Source organism: Pongo pygmaeus, chromosome 16, assembly GCF_028885625.2.
Source record: "Pongo pygmaeus isolate AG05252 chromosome 16, NHGRI_mPonPyg2-v2.0_pri, whole genome shotgun sequence".
Lineage (NCBI taxonomy): Eukaryota > Metazoa > Chordata > Mammalia > Primates > Hominidae > Pongo > Pongo pygmaeus.
This window is the reverse complement of record NC_072389.2, coordinates 106,735,040-106,762,780: the sequence shown is the minus strand read 5'-3', so window position 1 is coordinate 106,762,780 and position 27,741 is coordinate 106,735,040. Positions and strand designations below refer to the sequence as shown.

The following is a 27,741-nucleotide window of genomic DNA, read 5'->3' as shown; positions in this document are numbered from 1 at the left end:
GGCTGAGATGGTTTGCGGGATCAGGGATGACTCGGGGTAGTGGGGAAACCCACCTGACTTGATGGCCGCATACAGGGGCAAGCGCACGATGACAGGGAACTCATTCTTCCTGACAGCGTAGCTCTCCGGGTCAGCCCCGTGCGTCAGGACCAGGAGCTTCACAACCCCCAGGTGCCCTTGCTGGCAAGCCAAGGCCAGCATCCAGTTCAGAAGCCGCTGGGGACTGCAGGGACCTGGCAGGAGATGGCAGGACAAAGGGAAAGTGCCACTGAAGGGTGCTGCTTGCTCCCACTCTGCTCTTCCCTTAGACCACTAGTAGCAATGGACTGGTTAAATAAAATGTGGTACATAGAATACTATACAGCCATAAGAAAGAATGAGATCATGTATTTTGCAGCAACATGGATGGAGCTGGAGGTCATTATCCTAAGTGAACTAACGCAGGAACAGAAAACCAAATACTGCATATTATCACTTATAAGGGGGAGCCAAACATTGAATGCACATGGACGCAAAGAAGGGAACAACAGACACTGGGGACTACTTGATGGTGGAGGGAGGAAAAAGGGTGAAGGTTAAAAAATTACCTGTTGAGTACTATGCTTATTACCCAGGTGACAAAATAATCTGCATACCAAACCCCAGCAACATGCAATTTACCCATGTAACAAGCCTGCACATGTACCCCTGAACCTAAAGTTAAAAAAATAAAACAAAATCCAGCTGTCCTGTTTCCAGCTGAAAGTTGCTTCTGTTGAGTCGATAGTGTTTTCTGGAATAGTCTCTCTGAATTGCATATGACATTTCCCCACATCATTCACCCACCTGCTTGTCAGATAATGCCAAGTGATGAAATGTAGGATTAAAAATGGCGTATCCAGTGTGATCTTAGCCAAATAAAAAATGGGTGTATGGAAATAAGACTAGAAAGAACTACCCCAGTGTTGTGGCATTATCTCTGGGCTCTCCCACGCCGTCGCCCTTCCCCTAGGGTAACATTACATGCAAGAGTATGAACTTTGGAGACAGGCATTTTAGAGTTAAAAATTCAGTATGTAATTTTGGACACATTTCTTAATCTCTGTTTCAGTTTGCCTGTTGGTAAAATCGGAATACTACTACTCATTCTTCCAAGTTTAATGTGAGGACTCATCACAAAATGTATGTCAAGTGCCTGGATCAATAAATCCTAACTCATTATGTTGTGTCATTGTATTGTATTTATTAGAGTACTAACACTTTCCCACATTTTAAAATTATCTATAATATACATATATTACTTTCATGAATAATAATAATAAAAGCTTTGGTGAAAGAAATAGATCTGTCAGGCCTAAAACTGACAATTTCTCCCCAATAGAACCACCTACTTAATTCCAGGATGAAATCACACTTAGCACATTGAATTGACGGGGACAGTGTGGGCTGAAATGTTACAATATCTTCAAGTTCAAAATAGTGCAATATCTTTTGGGTCTAGTTGCCATGGAAAAATGACCTCATCTTCTGCATGGACACTTCCCAAATGCATCATAACACTGTCTCATTTCCAGAGGCACATAGTCCTAGGGATCAAAGTGCTCCCAAGTGAGGAGAGAGTGACCCTCTCCTTCGCCGCAGGACCTTGATCAGGAAACCGGGGTCAGGACAGCCCTGTATTCACCAAATAAAGCATGTAGCATAGGGCTGAGGCTGGAGCCAGTGCCAAGTAAATATCCCTTCTTCTCCCTCTACTGTTAACCAGAATTAATGATTTGTAGTTATGTTAACAGAAAATAAGTGACCCCTAATTCACTGACACAAGAATATCTAGGTAAGAGAAACACAGTAACCATGCTAGTAACTGCTGTTGAGATGGGGATGTGTCAAGTCTTTGGAGGCAGGCATTATATTTCAGGACCATGATTTTAAGATGAGGAAACCAAAGCTCAGAGAGGTTTGGAAATGTAGGAGATTAGTCAGAGTGGTAGGAAAAACTACAGGGAAAGGACACAAACCTTCTGAAAGTTCGGAAGCTTCTGCAGAGCCCTGGGGGAGAACAGCTGAAGGCAGAGGGCAAGGAGTGTAGGGGAATGTATCTTAAACAGGCTTGTTTACTTATGTTGACCAGGAACTGACCTTTGATCATCTGCTGGCTTGACGTTCCCTGAAAGGGGAACAATAAATGTTAATTACCTACAGGTTGTGTTGGCTCCAGGTTTTCGGCATTGTGCCTGCACTGAATAAAAGCAAGCAGCTCTAGCTTCTCCGGGCTGCTCTCTGGCCAATAGAGCCAGGCAGTCACTCAGCTGCTCTTACACTGTACACCTGTGTCTGAGTACTCATTTCATCCGTCAGCCAGGGTCTGCGGGACACACCTGGCGGGGAAACTTCTTGAAGGTCCCATCGTTGGTAAATAACAAGGTCAAGACTTAAACCTTGCTTTGTCTAAAATCAAAGGGTGCTCTCTTAACCACACAAAACCCCTACAGGTACTCTCTACAGCCTAAGGCCAACGACACTCAGAGGAGCCCCTCTTCCTCCCTGCTCAGCTTCAGAGACCAGGAATCACATAACAACGTGCTTCAAAGAATGCATCCCATCAACCTCTCATCCCTCTTCTTCTCAAACCCTCCTTTGTTCTCTAGCTGCTTCTTGTTTTTCTGTTTTGTTTGAGACAGGGTCTCCTTCTATCTCAGCCTGGAGTGCAGTAATGTGATCATAGCTGACTGCAGCCTTGGACTCCTGGGATTAAGCCATTCTCCCACTTCAGCCTCCCAAGTACCTGGGAATATAGGCATGTGCCACCATGACTGGTTAATTTAAACAATTTTTTTTGTAGATATAGGGTCTCACTATGTTACCCAGGCTGGTCATGAACTCCTGGGCTGAAGTGATCCTCTTGCTTTGGCCTCCCAAAGCGTTGGGATTACAGGCATGAGCCACCATGTCCAGCCTGACTCTTGTTTGTCTTCTTGTCTTAACTTACTCCTGACCATGGCTGACTTCCCTTCCAGCTTGGGAACTCCTTTGCAGGAAGTGCAGGGATGGGTACACACTGTTTTGCCCATCTCTGCACTTTCTGCAAAGCCCACCACAATGGTCTGAAATCCTTTAGTCCTCAGCAGCTTTGCTCAGAGTTGAGCTGAAGACACGATGCTCCTGGGAGCAGTTGAAAACCATGATGAGGTTCAGCCACACTTCCTGCTCTGCAAAAGCAGGCAACCCAAGTCCTTCCTTCACTTGTCTGCCAAGTAAACTCCTATTCACTTTGCAAAGCCCAGGTCAGATGTCAGCATCCCTTCGGAGACCCCATCCTGCATCCAACCTGCCCCCTGATGTGTGCTCCCAGACCTCTGCATAAAAATACTTCAACCTCAGCATAATTACATTGCACAGCGTTACTCCTTTCTGCCTCAATTTCCCCTGCATGGCCAGGAGGTACTAAAGGGCTGGGAAAATCTTTAAAAAAAATTATCTGTGTCTCTCAAGTTCTACAAAGTGCTCAGCACTTGACAGTATTCAATAAATATTAGCTAACATTAGGTGACTGAGTCAGCTGGCATAGACTCTTCAGGGTTAGAACAGAGCTAATCTTGGGGCTCCCTGAGAAGAGGCAGGTCAGCCTTTGGCTCCTCAGGAGCACCCAAGCTCCTCTCTGCCCTCCTATGTCTTGTCTTAGTATGCTTCTCATGGGCCCTAAAATTGCCCTGATTTCTGCCCATAACCTCATTCTGCCTTCAGACACATGAGGGGAACACTAGCTTGGAACCAACTCTGAGCACAGATCTATCAAAGCACACAGCAGGAAACCCTCAAACAGGACCGCTATATAAGGGGTGAGGCCCAATGCAAAATGGAAAGGATGGGGCCTCTTGTTTAAAAATCATGAAACATTTTAAGATAGTGAGTACAGAGTATTAAACGTAACGTGAGCCCTTCTAGGTGCAGGGCCCTGGGTGACTGCATGTTCTCCCACCCAAGAGGTGGGCCCTGGCTCCCAAGCAAAATCCCAAATCCCAAAGACCACAGCTAGGGTGTGCCTCAACCTATAGCTGTAGCGATGCCTGCCTAGACTGGTGCGGTGTTTCAGAGTCAAGACCACCACGGGAAATTACAGGAGACCAGGACATCTTGAGTTCACCAGAGAAAAAAATAGTTCCTACAAAAGCAACATAGTGTGGTACACCAGTACAATGGAATATTATTCAGCCATTAAAAGAAATGAGCTATCAAGTCACAAAAAGGCATGGAGAAACCTTAAATGCATATCGCTATGGGAAAGAAGTGAGTTTGAAATGGCTACATACTGTGGGATTCCAACTAGAGCGATGTTCTGGAAAAGGCAAAGATAGTAAAAAAGATCAGTAGTTGCCAGGGGCCTGGGGAGGGAGGGAGGGATGGGGCCAGGGGAGGGGTGCAGCACAGAGGATTTTTAGGGTAGTGAAACTGTTCTATGTAATGCTGTAATGATGGACACGTGTCATTATCCATTTGTCAAAACCGATGGGATATACAACAGCAAGAATGAATTGCAACGTAAGCAATGGACTTTAGTTAGTAAGAAGGTATCAATAGTAGTTGATCAATTGTTGCAAATGTACCACACTAACACAAAACAGTTATAGCAAAAACGGTGTGGAGGGTGCACGGTGGAGCTCACCTCTCCGAGCTTTGTTTTCCTCATCTTAAAACCATGGTCCTGAAATATAGTACCTGCCTCCTAAGACTGATGCATCCCCTTCTCAATAGAAGTTACTAGCATGATTACTATTTCTCTCTTACCTAAATATTCTTGTGTAAGTGATTCAGGGATCACCTGTTTTCTGTTAACATACCTCCAAATCATTAATTCTGGAACTCTGTACATTCCAATCAATTTTTTCCATACATCTAAAACTTCTCTAAAAAGATCAAGGTCTATTAACTATTTTTTAAAAAGCAATATTAATTACATTCTTTATGAAATATGGTGTTTGAGACTTTCCTTTATGAGTTCATGGGAGTGAGAGGTGGGATGTGGCTGGCAGGCAAGCTTCACTTTGTTTGGGTGTCAGTGGCCTACCCTGGATTTCTTGATCTCATTATTGGTGAAAGCATGAAGAAGTAAACATTTTGGGGTGAAGCCTAAGAAGAGGGTGCCCTGAGACACGGTTAAGAGCTCATGCCCTGTGATTTACCTGGTAAAGACTCAAGCAATTCCTGCACAACTGCCGTGTGTCCAAAATACGCTGCTACCACAGCTGGGTTGTCATCTGTGGGCTCGGTGGGCAGCTCCACCAGTCTCTTGCTGAGTAGGTAGCGGACCATCTCCAGATCCCCATAGGCCGCTGGGATGCTCAGAAGCTGGCCCTGGTCAAAACAGAACAGGGCTCCAGTAAGACTGGTTCTATTAGGAACTGCCAAGAGAACTGACGTTAAATGCTTCACCAGGTCCCGGAGCAGGACTGGAGTTGTGTTGTCCAGAACGGCAGCACCTGCCAAGTGTGACTGGGCAGCACTTGAAATGTGGCTCCTCAGAAGTGAGAGGTGGAGAGTATAAAATCACATGTGAATTCAAAGACCTAGTACAGAAAGGGTAAGCTCGCTTATCAATAATTTATGTTGATTACATGTTGAGACAATGATTTTAATATATTCATGTTAAAGAAAATAATATTAACATTTTATTTGTTTGTTTCTGTTTGCTCCTTTATTTTATTTATTTTTTTTTGACAGGGTCTCTCTCTGTTACCCAGGCTGGAGTGCAGTAGTGCAATCTCAGCTCACTGCAGCCTTGACCTCCCAGGCTAAAGTGATCCCCCTGCCTCAGCTTCCTGAGTAGCTGGGACTGCAGGCACATGCCACCACACCAGCTAATTTTGTTTATTTTTTTTGTAGAGACCAGATCTTGCTAAACACAGGGCTGGTCTCAAACTTCTGAGCTCAAGGGATCCTCCAACCGGAATACCTGTGATTATAGGTGTGTGCTTGTTTACTGCTTTAATGTGGCTACTAGAAAATATGATATTATACATGTGGCACGCATTTGCTGCTCTCGACTACCTGCTTCATGAGGAAGGGGATGGTGTGCATAGCCCCTTCTGGCATAGAGCCAGAGCTCAGTAACCACTTGGTACATGTTAAGTCAGCCCTGGGAAGAGGGAAGGGAACCAGGCTCTCTGAGGAACCATCCTGCAATTTATTCATAAATGGAATGTGACAGACCAGGGGACTTCACAGATCTGAATCCTGGGACAAAGATCCTCCAGCAGCTTGCAGAGGGACTCTTGACTTGGTGCCCCAGAGGAAGGAAAGGATATGGTGGAAACTGGACCCAAGCCTGAGTTCCTGCTCATTCCAGTCCTTCTGGTATGTAAAGGTCCTATGAGGAGGGCCATGTGTTAATATATGAACAAGGATGTGGAGGTTCGGAGAGGTTTCAGAGCTTGCCCAAGACCACATAGCTAGTAAGTGGCTATCACTGACCTGTGTAAAAGTGGCCTTGACTTATCATGAGCTCTCTGGGTCTGAGAAAAGGGTGCTCAGATAGCTGCTAGATTGGCATGTCAAGTGTTTGATTGTGTTTCTGAAATGTCAAGTCCTTTGGAACCTGGCTGCCTCCTATGGGCTTGAGCATCAGTGTGTTCAAGCAGGTAGATGGGGATCCCCTATTGGAATGGGATGGCCAGTGCCCCCCACCAATACCTACTGAAGATCTACTGTGTGTGAGAGGTGGGACTGGGCACTCAGGATGCCAGGGGCCATTTCTGGCCTCCACAGATTTACAATTAAGTTTGAGGTGGGAATATGCATAAACAGCCCCCAACAAGCACGTCTGACTTGCTGAATAGTTTATAACACAAGTGTATTTGGAGATCATTTTAGGTGAGTTGGGCGGGAATGGGTAAATGGAGCCCCCAGGAAAGGGAATGAACATTTATCAAAGCTCTCACCACGTGCCAGATGCTGGACTGGGTACTTTATTCACATGACCACATTCAGTCCTCCTAACAGTCATGCCAGGAACGTGCCTGTATTTCCATGTTATGGAAGAGGAAATAAAAGCTTGCCCATGGTTAGGGAGTTTATCATCAGCACACCTACTCAGAGTTTGAACTGGGGTGTGTCTAGCTCTAAAGCCCAAGAGTCTCTGTTGCATCCAAGACTTCCTGGAAACATGGGACTTGGAGGAAGGCTCAGGTTCTGTAAGTGGAGTGAATGGGCTGGCAGTGGGAGGTATGTCTGACAGGTGAGGAGAGGAACAGTCTAAGGGGCTGGGATTAGGTGAAGGATGGTAGACTCATATATTCAATATGATCAGAAAAGAAAAGCCCACCCACCTGCCACTCTGCCCAGGGTGAGGCCCAGTAGCCCTGTCATTCCAGGAAAGCATTTGCATTATGGATAAAAGCCACAGTGATTGATTAAATGCTTCACTTCACACAACTAACAGCTGTCTAGACTCGGTTGGCTAGAAACTTAAAAGCCCCATCCTCTGGAGGTGGTAAGTGATGTCATAGGAGCCAGCCCAAGGTGAAGAGGGACCCAGACAGTGGAAAAGGTCAAAGCTGGCTTTCTGGCTGGAGGCTCCATAGTGAGTATTTAAAAAAATTCAAACAGCATAGAAAAGTATAAAACAAGAAGTAGGCCTCTCTCTATGCCTTTACCTCCCAATCGCCCTCTGCAAAGGATGCCTTCCAGAACATATTTATTTATAGTACTCACAGGTAATCTCATATACAACCAAATGCTTTTTTCACTTAATTCATTATGACCTTTTAATCAACAATATAACACACCTGGACACCTGCAGAAAAGTGCAAATATTTTGTGTTCAGTTTCATGCAAGGCATTTGAATACACCCATGTAACCAGCCTCAGTCCAAAGACCAGGACATCACCTGTGCCCAGAAGCCCCCTTTGTTCCTTCTAGTCACTGCCCTATGGTGTGGAGCCACTATACTGACTTCTAACATCATAGATTAACTATTGCCAGTTTTTAAGTGCTGTAAAAGTGGAATTATACTTCACTTATTTTTTTTTTTAACTTTTTGCTTTGAAATAATCAGAGATTCACAGGAAGTTACAAAGATAGTACTGAGAAGACCCTAGTATCCCTCATCCAGTTTCCCCCATGGCAATATCTTACATAATTGTAGCAAGATACTTGACGTTAGGACAATGTATGTATATAGTTCTGCATTTTGTCACACATGTAGACTAGCCACTGTGGTAGAGTAGAGTAGCCACTACCACAATCAAGATACCAACCTGTTCCATCACCTGTTCCATCAAAAGGTCTCCCTCATGCCACGCACCCATGGTAGTCTCACTCATCCTCTTCCTCTTCACCATCTCTAACCCCTGACAAACACCAATCTCTTCCACCTCTATAATTTTGTCATTTTGAGAATGTTACATAAATGGAATCATAGGGAATATGATCTTTTGAGATTCGCTTTTGTTTTTACTCAGCATAATGTCCTGAGATCCATCTGAGTTGTTGTGCATTTCAGGAGAGCTCCTTTGTATAGCTTAGTAGTACTCCATGTATGTTTAAGTATCCACTTACTGAGAGTCTTTGGTTGTATCCAGTTTTGGGCCATTACAAATAAAGTTGGTATGACACATCATGAGCAAGTTTTCATGTGCATGTAAGTTTTCCTCTCTCTAGACTAAATGTTCAGGAGTTCAATTGCTGGTTCATAAGTGTATTTTTAGTTTTTTTAAAGAAACTGACGAACTATTTTCCAACGTGATTGTACCATGTTGCATTCTCGGTGGCAACACATTAGAGATACCCCTTCTTTGCATCCCAATCTGAATTTGGTACTGTCACTATTTTTTATTTTTGCTGTTCATAAAGCTGTGTAATGACATCTTATCATTGCTCTAATGTTCATTTCCCTAATGGCTAATGATGTTGAACATCTTTTCATGTGCTTATTTGCCATCTGTGTATCTTCCGCAGTGAAATGTCTCTTCACATATCTCATGCCTTTTCTATTTGGATTGTTTGCTTTTTCATGTTGAGTTTTGAGAGTTCTTTATATATTCTAGCTATGAGTCCTTTGTCAGATAAGTGATTCGTAAATACTTCTCTCAGTCTGTACTTTGTTTTTTTAGAATCACTGTCTTAGGTATTTCTCAGAGAAAAGTTTTTAATCTTGGTGAGGTCCAGTTTACCAATTTTTCTTTCATAAATCATTTATTTTATGGATTTTCTGTATAGATTGTCATGTGATCTACAAACAGAGACAGTTTAATTTATTTCTTTCATATCTGTGTGCCTTTTATTTCATTTCCTTGCCTTCTTGCATTGGCTAGAATTTCCAGTAATACATTAAATACATTGAATAGTATTTTTTAAATACAATAATATTATAGTTGCTCTTGAATAGAACTTGCAGTATTATATTGAGAGTGGACATTCTTGCCTTGTTCCTGATCTTAGGGGAAAACAGTCTTCAACATCAAGAATGATGTTAGCTGTAGGTTTTTGTCAATATTCTTTACCCAATTGAGAAAGTTCCCTCCTATTCTTAATTTTCTAAGGGTTTTTGAAAAACATTTTGTCAATTTTTTTTCTGTATCAATTGATATGATAAGGTAACTTTTCTTTTTTAGTTTACTAATAAGGAGGATTACATTGATTGATGATTGAAACTGAACCAACTTTGCATCTCTGGAATAAACTCCACTTGGTCATGGCTTATAATTCCTTTTACATATAGCAGAATTGTACTTGCTAATATTTTGTGAAGAATTTTTGCATTCACATTCATAATGGCATTGGTCCGTACTTTTCTTTTTTTAACACTGTCTTTGGTTTTGGTGTCAGGGTAATACAGCCTTCATAAAAGTGTTAAAAAATGTTCCCTTTTCTATTTTCTAGAAGAGACTATGTAGCATTGGTATTAATTCTTTAAATGTTAGGTAGAATTATCCAGTGAAGCCATCTGAACCTGTACATTTATTTTTTGGGGAAGTTTAAAATTATGAATTGAATTTTCTTAATAGTTAAAAGGCTATTCAAATTATGTATTTCCTATTAAGTTGTGGTAATTTCTATTTTTCAAGGATTTGTCCATTTCATCTAAGTTGTCCAATGTATGTGTTTAGAGCTGTTCATAATGTCCCCTTATTATCTTTTTGATATCTGCAGGATCTGTAGTGATGTTCTGTGTTTCCCTTCTGATGTTGGTGATTTTTGTCTTTTGGATTATTTTTCCCCTAAAGGCAATGTTTCCCTTTGACTACTTTCAATGTTTTATTTTGTTTTGTCTTTAGTTTTAATAAGCTTGACTATGATGCACTTGGAATGGATTTCTCTGGGCATATCCTGTTTGTTTTCAACTTCTTGAATCTGAACATTTATGTCTTCTGCCAGTTTGAGAAGCTTTCAGCCATTGTTTGAGTTCTCTTTCAGTCTTGCCTTCTGTCTAGTCTCCTGGGATTCTGATGACACGACTGTTAGATCTTCTGTTAAAATCCTCACATGTCCATGAGGCTTTGTTCTTTTTTTCAGTCTATTTTCTTTTGTTTTGGCTTTTGTTCCAGAGTGGGTAATTTCTACTGTTCTGTCTTCTCCCTGATTCTTTCCCCGTCCTCTCTTCTCAATTCTACAGTTGAGCCCATTCATTGATGTGTTTTTTATTTTTAAATTTCAGGTATTGTACTTTTAAGTTCTAAAATTTTCATTTGGCTCTCCTCATGTCTTTTATTTCTTTGCTGAAACTTTCTATTATTCCATTTGTTTCAAGTGTATTTATAATTGCTCACAGAAGCATTTTTATGACGACTGCCTTAAAATCCTTGTTAGATAATTCTAACATTGGAGTCGGTGTTGGCATCTCTTGGTTGTCTTGTCTCAGTGAGTTTGCGATCTTTCTGGTTCTTGGTAATTATGAGTAATTTTTTATTGTGGCCTGGATATTTGGGGCATTATGTTTTAAGACTCTGGATCTTACTTCAATCTTGTGTTTTGGCAGGTCTCCTCTGATGCCACTCTGGTGGGTAAACTGGGATGCCCCTTCATTGCTGCCTGGTGGGGTGGAAATCTGGGGGCTGTACTTAGAATCATTTGACACCCAGTAAGCAGGGGCTCCTTGTTATTGCTGGGCAGGGTTGGGACTTCAGGTTCTCCTCTAGGCCTGCTTCAATTCTACCCTAGTTAGATGCGGAACACATGTCTCATTACTGCCAGGCTGGGTGGGGACAGAAGTCCAGGCTCCCAACATGCTGTCCACTGATGGTGACGGGGGGATGTTGTCACCACCTGGTGGGGATTAGCACCCCAGCTCCTCCCAGCCTTCTCTGACACCCTGGGGTGGGGATGATTGGGGTGCCTGTTACAGCCTGTCAAGGGTGGAAATCTAAGCTCTCCAACCTGGCCTTTATGGTGAGGGGTGGGGTGGGGCTGCAAGTATATTTCTGCAGTGTTTGGCCGAAGGGGGTTGGTGACTGCCTGTAAGTTTCCTGCCTGGCTTTGCTATGCCTTTCTTGGTGCTTTGGTTAGAGAGAGCAGGCTTTCCTTGGAATTTTTTTTTTTCTCTCTGCCAGTTTGTGTTTCTGGATTGCCAACTTCCTCAGTATCTGGTTTGGGATGTATGAGATAAAAATAAAACCCAAAAACGTACTACTGTGATTTCCTTGAGTACTGAGGCCACCAGCTAGTCTGCCTTCTTTTCTCCAACTTTCAGAATCCTACGTTTGTTTTACATGTAACATCTAGAGCTTCAGTGCACTTAGTGAGAAGAAGAGGGCAAAGTAAACAACCTCCATATTCCCTCCATCTTCCCAGAAGCAGAAGTTCTGCACTTATTACATTAAGTTACACTGGAGTTCTTTCCCAAACAGCTGCTAGAGATTATTTTGTCCTTTTGGAGTGCTGTGTGGTATTCAAGGACCTGGAAAGACTGAGATTTCTGTAGCAACCTTCTCCTGTGGATGGAACAGTTAGGTAGTTTTCAAGGTTGTGCTATCTTAAACACAACTTGAATGAACATCCTTACACATACAACTTGGTAATTTTTTTTCAAGTAAATCTGTAGGGGTAAGTTCCTAGCAGTAGTTTTGCTGGGTCAAAGATGATGAAATTGGAAAATTTGACAAGCAATTTCAGATGGCCTTCCGAAGAGGCTACACACATTCCTGGTACATTCCTAGTAGCATTGAATAAAGGTGTGTAAGTTCCCATAGCCTTCCTTCTGATTTTTATCAAACTTTAAGGTGTCAATCTGATTAGCTTAAAAATGCTGTTTCATTTTTCTTTTATTTGCCTTTCTATAAGCATTAACAAAGTTGAATAACTTTACATATGTGTACCATCTATCTGAATATCTTTCAGGTGTGTGTGTGTCTATTTGCCTATTCATATCCTTAGTCATTTTCATTCCAGGTACTGTTCTCACCTACTCTTGGTATTGAGGTTGTGTTAGCTTCATCAAAGGAACAGGTGAGTGCACGCTCTTTTTCTCTTTTCCGGACAAGTGATTATATTATTTAGTAAAACACACCAGTAAAACCATGTAGACCTAGAATTTGTTTTGTCAGAAGGTTTTACATGATTGATTTATTTCCTTCATGGTTGAAAGACTATTCATGCTTTCTGTTTCTTTTTAAAGTTAAATTTTTCTTTTTATTTGTTCATTTCATCTAAATTTTTGAGTGTTTTAACATAAACTTGTTCATAATACCTTCTCTTATTATGTTTTTAATGCTTGTATAAACTGTCATGAAGTTCTCTTTTATATTCCTGATTTATCTATTTCTTCTTTTTTACCCTTTACTCTCACCAGAGATTTTCTATTTTATTAATCTCTTCAAACAACCAATTTTTGATTTGATGGTCATTTCTACTTCCTTCTACTTTGCTTTCTATTTATTTTGCTGTTTCCATGTCCTGTTATCCTTTTGAAAATTATGACATTATTTTATATCGACTTGTAAAAGCTCCTTGTCAATGAAGGATATTAGCCATATACCTTCTCCTTTTGCATCAGTCCTTGACTCTTATTTATGGTATTCTTTGGACCTATAATTTTACATTTTTATGAAAACACAGATGTATCCATCCTTTTCCTAACTGTCTTCTCAAAGTCCAATCAGCTGGGATTTCATCAGCCCTGTATTCAGGGGAGAGGCAGCTTTCTAGGAACCTTCTCGATTTTGAGTTGCCACTGTCCATGATGCCACAGAGAAGAGACCCACACCCTGGACTCTGTTTTCCTTTATTCAAATATTGGCCAGAGTGCCCTTTCCCAAATTATGATGCCACTCCCTTTAACAGCTTTTCCACCCTCAGGATGAAGTCACATCCCCCTTGGCTCTCAGGTCCCTCCATGATCATCCTTCCCCGTCAGCATCTTCTGCTGCTGCCACATCCCTGAATCTGCAAGCTCTGGAATGAGCCACTATCTCTGGCTGCTTGGCCACTTGGCAGGGATGCCAGGCTGTGTTTGCTGCACAGCTCCTCCCTGCTTGAGGCCACTGGGGTCCACCTGAGGAGCCCACAGCTCTGACCTGCTTGTGTGCACGGCGCAGCTCTCTCTGTGCAGAAGAATGATCCTTTGCCATATCCACCATGAATTCCTAATCAGAGGGATCTCAAATGCCTTCCTTCTGCTTAACAATTCCCAAGCATGCTGTACTGTCCCTCTCCCAATCTCTTACACTTCTGAGAAGAGGTTGGAGTTTTAGGAATTGAATGAATTCTAACTATCAATTAAATGGAGACGTGTTAAACCTGTCCTAATCAAACTAATGCAAATAAAACATCCTTAAGGTATTTTCATGATAATAGCCAGTAAGAATCCCCGACAAGGACAAAACATGTGGTAATGGCCCACTCCAATTTTTGCTGGGAGGGTTAATCTGTAGAAGATTTTTGGAAAACAGCTTGGCATGTATTCCAAAACTTTAAAAGTCCATATCTACATTCTCAATCCCTGCAGACAATAAGAAAAGAATTAGGCAAAACATTCGATAGAGCATCATTTATATTAGTAAGAAATGAGAAGCAATCCAAATATCCAACCAAGATGAATAGCCAGGCAGACACAGTCCCTCTAGATGGAGTGTCATGTAGCCATTGAACGAGACGCCTATAAGGAATTTTTAATCACCTGGAAAATTCTTAAAATAATATTATAAAAGTACAAGCAGCAGCTGCATAACCATATATGCAATCTGTCTGCATCTATATTAGAAACAACAACAACAACAACAACAATGTATGCTCAGATCGGCAGGCTGGAAGAAAATACAGCAAAACTGTTAAGTGGGTTTTAGGGTGTATCAGGCATTTGGTAACTTTTTTGTCCCATTTTTCCTACTTTTATGTATTTTCTAAATTTTATTTTTCCAGCATGTGCTACTTTTTATAATGACGAAAAGCGTAAAAGAATACAGTAGGTTAAGCCTCTGGGTGGCATTTTGTTCTTTACATAGACGTGACCCCACCCCTGTCCCTCGAAGGCCTCCCATGAAAAGGTGGCAGGGGCCTGCTTAGGTGATATCAGACTGAGAAGTCAGTTGGAAAGGAAAGGCGCCCACAAGTTTATATGCAGAATGAGGCATTTCCAGAACGCAATAAAAATGCTCATTACACTTATGACAATAACGAGAAAGTCATCCGAGCGGCCACCTTCGTCCAGCCCGGGACTGCACTGGTGGCCGCAGGGGCAGGCACTCCCCTACCTTTTCCCGCTGGGACGCGCACCGGTCGCAGGCCTCCTTGAGCAGGTCCCGGGCGCCGCCGCGGTCTCCCCGCCTGTACGCGGCGCGAATGCCTTCCGTGCCGTGGGGCTGCGCTGTGGGGTCACCGCCCGGCGTGGACGGTTTGCTGCCCATGTCCCCGGCACCTGCGTGGGAGGAAGCACACACACAGCGTCACCGTCAGCTGCCGGCGTGCTCTTGAGAATCATCGCAGAACACAGCGGGAGGATGCGCGGGCCATTGCGCGATCGTGGGGGCTTCAGCAAGAGAAGGGGGTGACCCCGCAATGCTCCCTGCACTCGCCGCCCCGCCACGCGCGACCCTGCCTCAGAGCCCTCCCGGGGCTGGTGCGAAGGGGGCTGTCTGCGAAGGCACCGGGCGGCGAGGATTCTGCAGCGACGCCGCCACCTGGAGCCCGTCCAGGGCACCGGGGACAGCTGCCTGCGGGGGGGGCCGGGCTGACCTCACCGACGGCAGCGGAGGAGCAGGGGCTTCGGCGAGAGGGGGCTGGAGGTCTCAGCCAAGCTGTCCCGCGGCTGTGCCCACAGGGGACGTATCTAGTGATGGAAGAAAGACAGGCCAACTCCTGGGGGTGTGGAGATCTAGACGCTTTCCCTCCCTGCCTAGAAAACTCCACGAAGGGCGTGGGATTCAAATCAGCAGCCCTCGCTCCAGACCTGCCCTTGCACAAACGCGCTGCGCAACGATCGGGGACAACCCCCCGAAACGCGGGGCCTCGGTCGCGCTGGTTCACCAGAGCCCTGGGCCGCTCCGGGTCATCTGAGCACCTGGTGCCACGCGGGAGGACAGGCCAGCCTTGCGGGAGGCCGCGATCCGGCACCCGGGCCATTCCACAAAAGCGGCGGTCACTTACGGAGCGGCCCAGGCCGAGCACTGGCGGCTGCAGAAGGAGCCCAGGGAAAGGAAGGCGACCTCTCGCCCTCCCTGAGCTGCCACTCTAGAAGGGGTTCACAGTGAGGGCCTGTGGACCCCGAAAGGCTAACAGGCTTCAGAAGTTCCCTGAACATCCTGAAATTGTACACAAAGCTGGGGGTGTGTGTGTGCATTTTTTCGACGACAAAATTCAAAGCTTCTACCAGATTTCCAAAGAGGTTAGGGAACAACAGTAAAAAGCGTTCTCTCCATAGATATTACAGAAAAGACTGCAATGGATGAGCAGTTAAATTCTGATTGTGTGGAATGATAGCAGAAATAGGGAAAGAATACTGTTGTGAAAGGTGACCAAGCAAATTGGGTTATTGTTTTTATACCCAACTAAAAGGGAGCTGAGAAGCCAAGAAGAAAAAGCACTCGGGGCATAAAACATTACTCCAAAAACATGAATCTCTACAAGTCCGACTGCTAAAAATACCTACTACAACTAAAACCAGTTTTATCTAATAACTACTAAAACGACTTTAAAACTAGCTTTACCCCACAACTGTCACTCACCCATCATAACTTGCCAACTCTCCAAAACCTTGCTAATACTAATAAGTTTTCTTGAAAAACACACATAACATTTCTCCTTTTTATTACAAAACTGCCAATCTTCTCTTTATACTTCAAACATACCGAAACACACACACACTCTCTCTCTCTCTCTCTCTCTCTATATATATATACATATATATATCCCAAATTACAATTCTTATATCCCAAGAAAACATTAGATTTTAAAATCCTTTTGAGGCTGGGTGTGGTGGCTCATGCCTGTAATCCCAGCACTTTGGGAGTCCGAGGCAGGCAGATTACTTGAGGTCAGGAGTTCGAGACCAGCCTGGCCAACATGGTGAAACCCCGTCTCTACTAAAGACAGAAAAATTAGCCGGGTTTGGTGGCACACGCCTGTAATCCCAGCTACTCAGGTGGCTGAGGCACAAGGATCACCTGAACCCAGGAGCCTGAGGTTGCAGTGAGCTGAGATCATACCACTGCACTCTAGCCTGGGTGACAGAGCAAAACTCTGTCTAAAAAAAAAAAAAAAAAATTATTTTGTCATTTGCAACAGCAGGGATGGAACTGGAGGTCATTATCCTGAGTGAAATAAGCAGGCACAAAAAGACAAATATTGCATGTTCTCACTTATTTGTGGGAGCTAAAAATTTGATCACATGGAGGCAAAGACTGGAAAAATGGGAAAAACAGCTAACAGAGACTGAGAAGGGTGAGTGTGGGAGCAGGGAAGACAAACAGAAGTGGGTTAAAGGGTACAAGCATACAGTAAGAAGGAATAAATTCAATGTTTGATAGCAGAGTAGGGTGACTATAGTTAACAAAAATGTACTGTATTCAGGTGATGGACACCCTAAATGCCCTGACTGGATCACCACATACTATATACACATAACAAAATGTCACATACACCCCACAAATTTGTACACCCCACAAATAAAAAATAAAAATTCACCTCTACGTTTTTATTTTGACTTCAACACTATCATTCTTTGCCAAGTTCACAAAGCCAGTAGAGGCAAACTGGGACAGAAGTTTGGTCTCCCAGCTCTCAAGCTAAACCCAACCCATCTTTGTGCTGCCTCTCTGAAGGGATGAATAAAATAGGCTTTGGATTGATTTTCTTCTTCTTTTTTCTTTTTCTTTTTTTTTGAGAGACAGTTTCACTCTGCTTCCAAGGCTGGTGTGCAGTGGCACGATCTCGGCTCGCTGCAATCTCCACCTCCCGGGTTCAAGTGATTCTCATGCCTCAACCTCCTGAGTAGCTGGGATTACAGGTGCATGCCACCAAGTCCAGCTAAGTTTTGTATTTTTAGTAGAGATGGGGTTTCACCATGTTGGCCAGGCTGATCTCAAACTCTCGACCTCAAGTGATCCACCCACCTCAGCCTCGCAAAGTGCTGGGATTACAGGCGTGAGCCACTGTGCCTGGCCTTGTTTTTCTTTTTAAATGTAAATGCATAGCACAGTTGGCTCACAAACATACACCTCACAAAAATGAATCACATAATAGCAGTTAACATTTGAAAAATTGAAAAAATATTTTATGATAGTATAAAATTACATTCTTAGAAAAAAATGTAACAAAAGATGGGCAAGATCTGTACACTGAAAACATAAAACATTGCTGAGACAAAGTGAACAAGACCTAAATAAGTGGGAAGACATCCATCTTCAAGGATTAAAAGAATCAGTACTGTTAAGATGTTAATTCTCAGGATGATGCTGGCCTCATAAAATGAGTTAGGGAGGATTCCCTCTTTTTCTATTGATTGGAATAGTTTCAGAAGGAATGGTACCAGTTCCTCCTTGTACCTCTGGTAGAATTTGGCTGTGAATCCATCTGGTCCTGGACTCTTTTTGGTTGGTAAGCTATTGATTATTGCCACAATTTCAGAGCCTGTTATTGGTCTATTCAGAGATTCAACTTCTTCCTGGTTTAGTCTTGGGAGGGTGTATGTGTCCAGGAATTTATCCATTTCTTCTAGATTTTCTAGTTTATTTGCATAGAGGTGTTTGTAGTATTCTCTGATGGTAGTTTGTATTTCTGTGGGATTGGTGGTGATATCCCCTTTATCATTTTGTATTGTGTCTGTTTGATTCTTCTCTCTTTTTTTCTTTATTAGTCTTGCTAGCGGTCTATCAATTTTGTTGATCCTTTCAAAAAACCAGCTCCTGGATTCATTAACTTTTTGAAGGGTTTTTTGTGTCTCTATTTCCTTCAGTTCTGCTCTGATTTTAGTTATTTCTTGCCTTCTGCTAGCTTTTGAATGTGTTTGCTCTTGCTTTTCTAGTTCTTTTAATTGTGATGTTAGGGTGTCAGTTTTGGATCTTTCCTGCTTTCTCTTGTGGGCATTTAGTGCTATAAATTTCCCTCTACACACTGCTTTGAATGTGTCCCAGAGATTCTGGTATGTTGTGTCTTTGTTCTCGTTGGTTTCAAAGAACATCTTTATTTCTGCCTTCATTTCGTTATGTACCCAGTAGTCATTCAGGAGCAGGTTGTTCAGTTTCCATGTAGTTGAGTGGTTTTGAGTGAGCTTCTTAATCCTGAGTTCTAGTTTGATTGCACTGTGGTCTGAGAGACAGTTTGTTATAATTTCTGTTCTTTTACATTTGCTGAGGAGTGCTTTACTTCCAAGTATGTGGTCAATTTTGGAATAGGTGTGGTGTGGTGCTGAAAAAAACGTATACTCTGTTGATTTGGGTTGGAGAGTTCTGTAGATGTCTATTAGGTCTGCTCAGCGCAGAGCTGAGTTCAATTCCTGGGATACCAAAGCCGGGCAGAGACACAACAAAAAAAGAGAATTTTAGACCAATATCCTTGATGAACATTGATGCAAAAATCCTCAATAAAATACTGGCAAACCAAATCCAGCAGCACATCAAAAAGCTTATCCACCATGATCAAGTGGGCTTCATCCCTGGGATGCAAGGCTGGTTCAATATATGCAAATCAATAAATGTAATCCAGCATATAAACAGAAGCAAAGACAAATACCACATGATTATCTCAATAGATGCAGAAAAGGCCGTTGACAAAATTCAACAACGCTTCATGCTAAAAACTCTCAATAAATTAGGTATTGATGGGACACATCTCAAAATAATAAGAGCTATCTATGACAAACCCACAGCCGATATCATACTGAATGGGCAAAAACTGGAAGCATTCCCTTTGAAAACGGGCACAAGACAGGGATGCCCTTTCTCACCACTCCTATTCAACATAGTGTTGGAACTTCTGGCCAGGGCAATCAGGCAGAAGAAGGAAATAAAGGGTATTCAATTAGGAAAAGAGGAAGTCAAATTGTCCCTGTTTGCAGATGACATGACTGTATATCTAGAAAACCCCATTGTCTCAGCCCAAAATCTCCTTAAGCTGATAAGCAACTTCAGCAAAGTCTCAGGATACAAAATCAATGTACAAAAATCACAAGCATTCTTATACACCAATAACAGACAAACAGAGAGCCAAATCATGAGTGAACTCCCATTCACAATTGCTTCAAAGAGAATACAATACCTAGGAATCCAACTTACAAGGGATGTGACGGACCTCTTCAAGGAGAACTACAAACCACTTCTCAATGAAATAAAAGAGGATACAAACAAATGGAAGAACATTCCATGCTCATGGGTAGGAAGAATCAATATCGTGAAAATGGCCATACTGCCCAAGGTAATTTATAGATTCAATGCCATCCCCATCAAGCTACCAATGACTTTCTTCACAGAATTGGAAAAAACTACTTTAAAGTTCACATGGAACCAAAAAAGAGCCCGCATCGCCAAGTCAATCCTAAGCCAAAAGAACAAAGCTGGAGGCATCACGCTACCTGACTTCAAACTATACTACAAGGCTACAGTAACCAAAACAGCATGCTACTGGTACCAAAACAGAGATGTAGATCAATGGAACAGAACAGAGCCCTCAGAAATAACACCACATATCTACAACTATCTGACCTTTGACAAACCTGAGAAAAACAAGCAATGGGGAAAGGATTCCCTATTTAATAAATGGTGCTGGGAAAACTGGCTAGCCATATGTAGAAAACTGAAACTGGATCCCTTCCTTACACCTTATACAAAAATTAATTCAAGATGGATTAAAGACTTAAACGTTAGACCTAAAACCATAAAAACCCTAGAAGAAAACCTAGGCATTACCATTCAGGACATAGGCATGGGCAAGGACTTCATGTCTAAAACACCAAAAGCAATGGCAACAAAAGCCAAAATTGACAAATGGGATCTAATTAAACTAAAGAGCTTCTGCACAGCAAAAGAAACTACCATCAGAGTAAACAGGCAACCTACAAAATGGGAGAAAATTTTCACAACCTGTTCATCTGACAAAGGGCTAATATCCAGAATCTACAATGAACTCAAACAAATTTACAAGAAAAAAACAAATAACCCCATCAAAAAGTGGGCGAAGGACATGAACAGACACTTCTCAAAAGAAGACATTTATGCAGCCAAAAATCACATGAAAAAATGCTCACCATCACTGGCCATCAGAGAAATGCAAATCAAAACCACAATGAGATACCATCTCACACCAGTTAGAATGGCAATCATTAAAAAGTCAGGAAGCAACAGGTGCTGGAGAGGATGTGGAGAAACAGGAACACTTTTACACTGTTGGTGGGACTGTAAACTAGTTCAACCATTGTGGAAGTCAGTGTGGCGATTCCTCAGGGATCTAGAACTAGAAATACCATTTGACCCAGTAATCCCATTACTGGGTAGATACCCAAAGGACTATAAATCACATGCTATAAAGACACATGCACACGTATGTTTATTGTGGCACTATTCACAATAGCAAAGACTTGGAACCAACCCAAATGTCCATCAATGATAGACTGGATTAAGAAAATGTGGCACATATACACCATGGAATACTATGCAGCCATAAAAAAGGATGAGTTCATATCCTTTGTAGGGACATGGATGAAATTGGAAATCATCATTCTCAGTAAACTATTGCAAGGACAAAAAACCAAACACCACATGTTCTCACTCATAGGTGGGAACTGAACAATGAGAACACATGGACAGAGGAAGGGGAACATCACACTCTGGGGACTGTTGTGGGATGGGGGAGGGGGTAGGGATAGCATTAGGAGATATACCTAATGCTAAATGACAAGTTAATGGGTGCAGCACACCAGCATGGCACATGTATACATATGTAACTAACCTGCACATTGTGCACATGTACCCTAAAACTTAAAGTATAATAATAATAATTAAAAAAAAGATGTTAATTCTCTTTGATTTTATCTATAGATTCAATTTAATCCCAACTATGATTCCAATAGGGTCATTTTTGGGGGATAGAAATTGACAATCTGATTCTTAAATTTATATGGAAATTTGAAAGACCTAGAATATCCAAAGCAACCTTGAAAAAGAAGAGAGTTGGAGAATGTACACTACCTGATTTCAAGACTTGGAAAGGATGGAGTTGGAAGCCATTATCCTTCCAACAAACAAACCACAAAGCTATAGTAATCAAGACAGTATGGTACTGGTATAGACAAATGGCTCCAAGGGACAGAACAGAGGGTTGAAAAATAGACCTGTGCTTGTACATCCAATTGATTTTTGACAAGGGAGCCAAAGCAGTACAATGGGAAAAGCAAAGTCTTTTCAGTAAAAAGTGCTGGAACAACTGGACACTCTCATTTAATAAAAAGCAGCCCTGACCCCTACTTCTCACCATATACAAATATCATCTTGAGATGGCACACACATGTTCATTACAGCACTATTTACAATAGCAAAGTCATGGAATCAACCCAAATGCCCATCAATGATGGACCGGATAAAGAAAATGTGTGGCTGGGTGTGGTGGCTCATGCGGTGGCTCATGCCTATAATCCCAGCACTTTGGGAGGCCGAGGCAGGTGGATCACCTGAGGCCAGGAGTTCGAGACCAGCCAGGCCAACATGGTGAAACCCCGTCTCTACTAAAAATACAAAAAATTAGCCCAGCGTGGTGGTGGGCACCTGTAATCTCAGCTATTATGAAGGCTGAGGCAGGAGAATCGCTTGAACCTGGGAGGCAGAGGTTGCAGTGAGCCAAGGTAGCGCCACTGCACTTCAGCCTAGTCAACAAGAGCAAAACTCTGTCTCAAAAAAAAAAAAGAAAAAAGAAAAGAAAATATGATACATATATACACCATAGAATACTATGCAGCCATAAAAATGAATAAGATTATCTCTTTGCAGGGACATGGATGGAGTTGGAAGCCATTATCCTCAGCAAGCTAACACAGGAACAGAAAACCAAATACCACATGTTCTCGCTTATAAGTGGGAGCTGATCGATGAGAATACATGGAAACAAGAGGGGAACAACACACACTGGGCACCTGTGGTGAGGGAGGGTGGGGAAAGAGCATAAGGAAGAATAGCTAATGGATGCTGGGCTTAATACCTGGGTGATGGGATGATCTGTGCAGTAAATCCCCATGGCACATGTTTACCTATGTAACAAACAAGCACATCCTGCTCATGTACCCCTGAACTTGAAAAAAAAGTTGAAAAAAAAGAAAAAATAACTGAGATGAATCATGGACCTAAACATAAAGGCTAAAACTATGACGCTTCTAGGAAAACATAGGGGAGACTATCTTCATGACTTGAGAGTAAATCTTTACTTACTTTCTTACATGGGACACAGAAAACAATAACCAGGAAAGGAAAAATTGCTAAATCAGGCTTCATCAAAATTTAAAACTTCTGCTCCTCAAAAGACACCATTTAAAGTTAAATAGGCAAATTATAGACTACAATAACATTTTCAGATATTGAAAATGAATGGTATCTAGAATATAAAAACTCATATAACTCCATAATAAAAAGACAAACAATCCAATTGAAAATGAGCAGGCTGGACCTGGTGGCTCACACCTGTAATCCCAGCAATTTGGAAGGCCAAGGTGGGTGGATCCATTGAGCCTAGGAGTTTGAGACCAGCCTGGAAAACATGTAGACCCTGTCTCTACAAAACATTTTAAAAATTAGCCGGGCATGGCGGTGCACACCTGTAGTCCCAGCTACTCAGGAAGCTGAGATGTGGGAGGATGGCTTGAGCCCAGGAGGTCAAGGCTTCAATGAGCTGTGACTGCACCACTGCACTCCACTGGCCTGGGTGACAGAACAAGACTTAGTCTCAAAAAAACAAAACAGAAGGAAGGGAAAGGAAAGGAAAGGAAAGGAAAGGAAGGGAGGGGAGGGGAGGGGAGGGGAGGGGAGGGGAGGGAAGGGAAGGGAAGGGAAGTGAAGGGAAAGGAGAAGGGAAGGGAAGGGAAAGGGGAAGGGAAGGGAAGGGAAAGGGGAAGGGAAGGGAAGGGAAAGGGGAAGGGAAGGGAAGGGAAAGGGGAAGGGGAGGGGAGGGGAGGGAAGGGAAGGGAAGGGAAGGGAAGGGAAAGGGGAAGGGGAGGGGAGGGGAGGGAAGGGAAGGGAAGGGAAGGGAAGGGAAAGGGGAAGGGGAGGGGAGGGGAGGGAAGGGAAGGGAACGGAAGGGAAAGGGGAAGGGGAGGGGAGGGGAGGGAAGGGAAGGGAAGGGAAAGGGGAAGGGGAGGGGAGGGGAGGGAAGGGAAGGGAAGGGAAGGGAAAGGGGAAGGGAAGGGAAGGGAAAGGGGAAGGGGAGGGGAGGGGAGGGAAGGGAAGGGAAGGGAAGGGAAGGGAAAGGGGAAGGGGAGGGGAGGGGAGGGAAGGGAAGGGAAGGGAAGGGAAGGGAAAGGGGAAGGGGAGGGGAGGGGAGGGGAGGGGAGGGAAGGGAAGGGAAGGGAAAGGGGAAGGGAAGGGAAAGAGGAAGGGAAGGGAAGGGAAGGGGAAGGGAAGGGAAGGGAAAGGGGAAGGGAAGGGAAGGGAAAGGGGAAGGGAAGGGAAGGGAAAGGGGAAGGGAAGGGAAGGGAAAGGGGAAGGGAAGGAAGGAAAGAAAGAAAGGAAAAGGGAAGGGAAGGGAAGAGAAGGGGAAGGTGAAGGAAAGGGGAAGGGAAGGAAGGAAAGAAAGAAAGGAAAAGGGAAGGGAAGGGAAGGGAGGAAGGAAGGAAGGAAGGAAAGAAAGAAAGAAAGAAAGAAAGAAAGAAAGAAAAGAAAGAAAGGAAGGAAGAAAAAAAGAAAAAGAGAAAAGGAAGAGAGAAAAGGAAGAAAGAAAAGGAAGAAAGAGAGGGCAAAGATTTAAACAGCAAAAAAAATTCAAAAAGCTCAATGTCATTAGTCATCAGGGAAATGCAAATTAAAACCACAACGAGATACCACTATGCTCTCACCAGAATGGCTAAAATTGTAAGACCAACACTACTTAGTGAGGAAACGGAACAACCAGAATGTTCATGCCTTACTGGCTAGAGTGCAAAATTGTCCAATCACTTTGGAAACAGGTCTGGTGGTTTCTTATAAAACTACATGTATATCTACCCTATGACCCATAAATTCCATTCTTATCTAACCAAGAGAAATATGTCCAAAAATGTATCCAAGAATGTTCATAGCAGCCTTATTCATGATATTTCTAAACTGTAAATAGCCCAAGTGTCCATCCACAGGAGAACGAATAAACAAACTGTGGTACAGTAACTACTCAACAATAAAAAGGAAGGACCGATTGATCTATGGAAAGACTGATAGCAATCTCAAAAAAAATAATGCTGAGTGAAAGAAACCTTGTAGAAAAATGATTCCATTTATATGCTGTTCTAAGATACAGTGAAAAAAATCAGAAGAGTGGATCGTGGGCATAGGGTAGTCAGTGAGTTTTACTGTGGATGGGGCATAAGGACATCAGTTTGGTGGTTCTATATCTCACTGGAGTTCTCATTACACAGTTGCTGTATTTGTCAAAACTTATCAAGCAGTCCATTTAAGATATGTGTATCTTACTTTATATATATTTTACCTAAAAAAACTACAAACAATATTGAACCTTAGTCCATACTATGTACGCTACAGTATTTAAGAGTGAAGTGTACAGATGTTTGCAATATGCTTTGAAATGCATTAAAAATGAGTGGATGGTTGGAGAGAAAGGCAAGAGAGAAATTTTGGAAAGTGTTAATGGTGTGATCTGAGCGGTAGGTATATGAATATAGATGGTTCAATTCTTTCAACTTTAGTGTATGTTTGAAATTTTTCATAACAAAATGTTGGGAGAAAATGTGAGTCCTAATGTCTATACTCTAAATGCATGGCTTGCCATATGACACAAGGTATGAGCTCTTGCCACCAAAGCTGAAAAATCCTGCTCTGTAGAAAGGCAAAGGCAAGCTGTTTACAGAGCAAAGCCCCTAATACCAATTCAGGGTCTTTACAACTCACGCTAAGCCATGAAAAATCCTGCTCTGTAGAAAGGCAAAGGCAAGCTGTTTACAGAGCAAAGCCCCTAATACCAATCCAGGGTCTTTACAACTCACGCTAAGCCATGACCTGCTCCATTTCAAAGGCAATCGTTCTGAAAATCCAAGTAAATGGATGACCATCACACACAATCTGTATCATTCCTGAGATGCCAACACAGAGTTGCTGTGTCTGAGTGGAGATTATTGTGTCTTGGCTGTGTGCTTTTGAAAAGAGGAATCGGGAAAAGGCTTGGTGTATAAGCGGTTATATGTGTGAATAAGAAAGCTTCACTTCCCAACACACATTAACAGTCACCATTAATCATTTACAGGCAGAGCCCCTGAGACATGTGAGAGCAGGCCAGAGGGAGAAAGGCTATTAGCAGGGCCCAGAAGGAATAGAATCAACTGCAGTCATCCCTCAGATGGGGGCACTTAATTATGTCATTGCTTGTCTCTCAGAATTAAACAAATACCCGCTTATCCAGTAAAAGACATGTGCAGGCATGTGTTTGTGTGAATGCACAAGCAGGTATGAAGTAGCCTCTTCTGTCCATGTTAGGAACATACATACAAACAGCTAAAACCTTTAAGCCCAAGTTAAGGGACATTGTGAAGGTGGAACTTAGGGCATATGTAGGCCATAAGGTGCCCATGAGATTACAAGGGTGATTTAACTTGATTTTTCGATCATGCCTTGTGTGTGGAGTAGATGATGTAATAAGAATCTAGAACCTGCTCAGTTCTCTTTACATTATAAAAATGTTGTGGTGTTTATCTGTTTCGACTCTGACTTTCTTAAGTTGCAAGGGTGACACCATATCCACTCTCACCGACCCTGTGGGCTGAGGGTCTGGTCCAATCAAGTTGTTGGAAGGACATTAGGAAAAGGCACCAGTTAATGCGTATGCATTTAATTTAATCTGCCAATCTCATTTAATTTCCTGAAATTATACAGAGAAAGGTTAACATTTATTTAAATTGAAAGAAAAAAGACCAAAATGCTTTGACCATAATGAGTATTATGCACGGGCCATGGAGGACTTCATGACAGAACTAGAAAAGATTTTTCTTCTTTATTTCCCAAGACCTGTGTAATGGGAACATATGACTGCTTCGTTCAAAACTTTACAAAAACTACAAAAGTAATAAAACAACACATTCTCACTGAAAAAAAATTAAATAGTTCAGAAATAAATATAAAGGCAAAAGCCCCTCCTCACCGCCACAGGAAACAATAACCAGGAAAGGAACAATTGTTAAATTAGGCTTCACCAAAATTTAGAACTTCTGCACCTTTTCCTAGAGATAATATTTATTTAGTCATTTTTTTCTCCAAAATACTATTGTTTTGTATTTCAGAATTGGCAACTTTTGATTTAAACTTAAAATGTAGGAAATGCATTTATACTATTTGATATTATTCAGTTACTTGTGCTTATTCATCAACTATTGTCCACAATTATATTCTTTTATACAGTAAAATATCTCAGTTCTAAATATTTTCCTCATAAAGATTTCAAATTCATATTAAAAAAATAAAATGGGGCAAACATTCTATTTCAATAACACATTAATATCCCAAATAAGTAGTTAGAGCTAGTAGGAAAATAATAGTAGAACATTCCTATAATGCAGTTTCAAATTTTAGAAAATCCTTTTTGTTCTCTAAATTATAATTTATGTCATTATTTTCATATATGGTGATGAAAATTTCCAAATTTTCAGGCATCTCACTTGCTTTTAATGTAAAGCTAATACATTCCAATGAAGTATTTAACGAAGTAAAGGAGGAGAAGGATAAATGAATAGCACCAGGGAAATTTTTTGTTCAGGTTTGGTTGGTGTTGCTAGTTTGATTTTTAAAGGCAGTGGTTAGAAGTAGGAACTGGTTAGGGAAAATGAAATTATAAATGCAGTGAATAGCTAGGGTTATGGAGTCGGCACATGTGGAGCCATTCAAGATGACAAGAAACATTTACAATAAGCTCTGAGCTTGTAAGTGAACGTATTTCTGGTTGCGGATAAGTGTTAGTCTTCACTGTATGCTGGTGTTTCAATGTGCTGGCCATGGATAGTAAGTTAAAGTTCCTATATAAAGAAGCATTTGGTTAGAAAAAACATAAAATATTTAAAAACCCATAGGACCTGAACACCATTTAGTTCTTGATAATTGCTTTCAATTTAACATACTATTTTTAAAGAAATACCTTCAGTGATACTGTGTGTTTCACAGTCAGCCATT

At 42.2% G+C, this 27,741-nt stretch overlaps 1 protein-coding gene across 6 annotated transcripts in view; it reads right to left on the bottom strand.

Moving 5' to 3' along the window:
• The window catches only part of LRRK1 (leucine rich repeat kinase 1), a 155,363-nt gene that overhangs the window by 82,098 nt on the left and 45,524 nt on the right, over window positions 1–27,741 (bottom strand). For 5 of the 6 annotated variants that reach the window (XM_054449968.2, XM_054449969.2, XM_054449967.2 and 2 more), the window contains 3 exons: window positions 14,662–14,825; window positions 5,160–5,331; window positions 54–233 (listed from right to left, as the gene is read on the bottom strand). In XM_054449968.2, the coding sequence (XP_054305943.1) occupies window positions 54–233; window positions 5,160–5,331; window positions 14,662–14,825 (516 nt within the window). Of the gene's footprint in view, window positions 1–53; window positions 234–1,997; window positions 2,084–5,159; window positions 5,332–14,661; window positions 14,826–27,741 lie in introns of those variants that run through there. The other variant, XM_063653077.1, reaches the window with a different exon arrangement.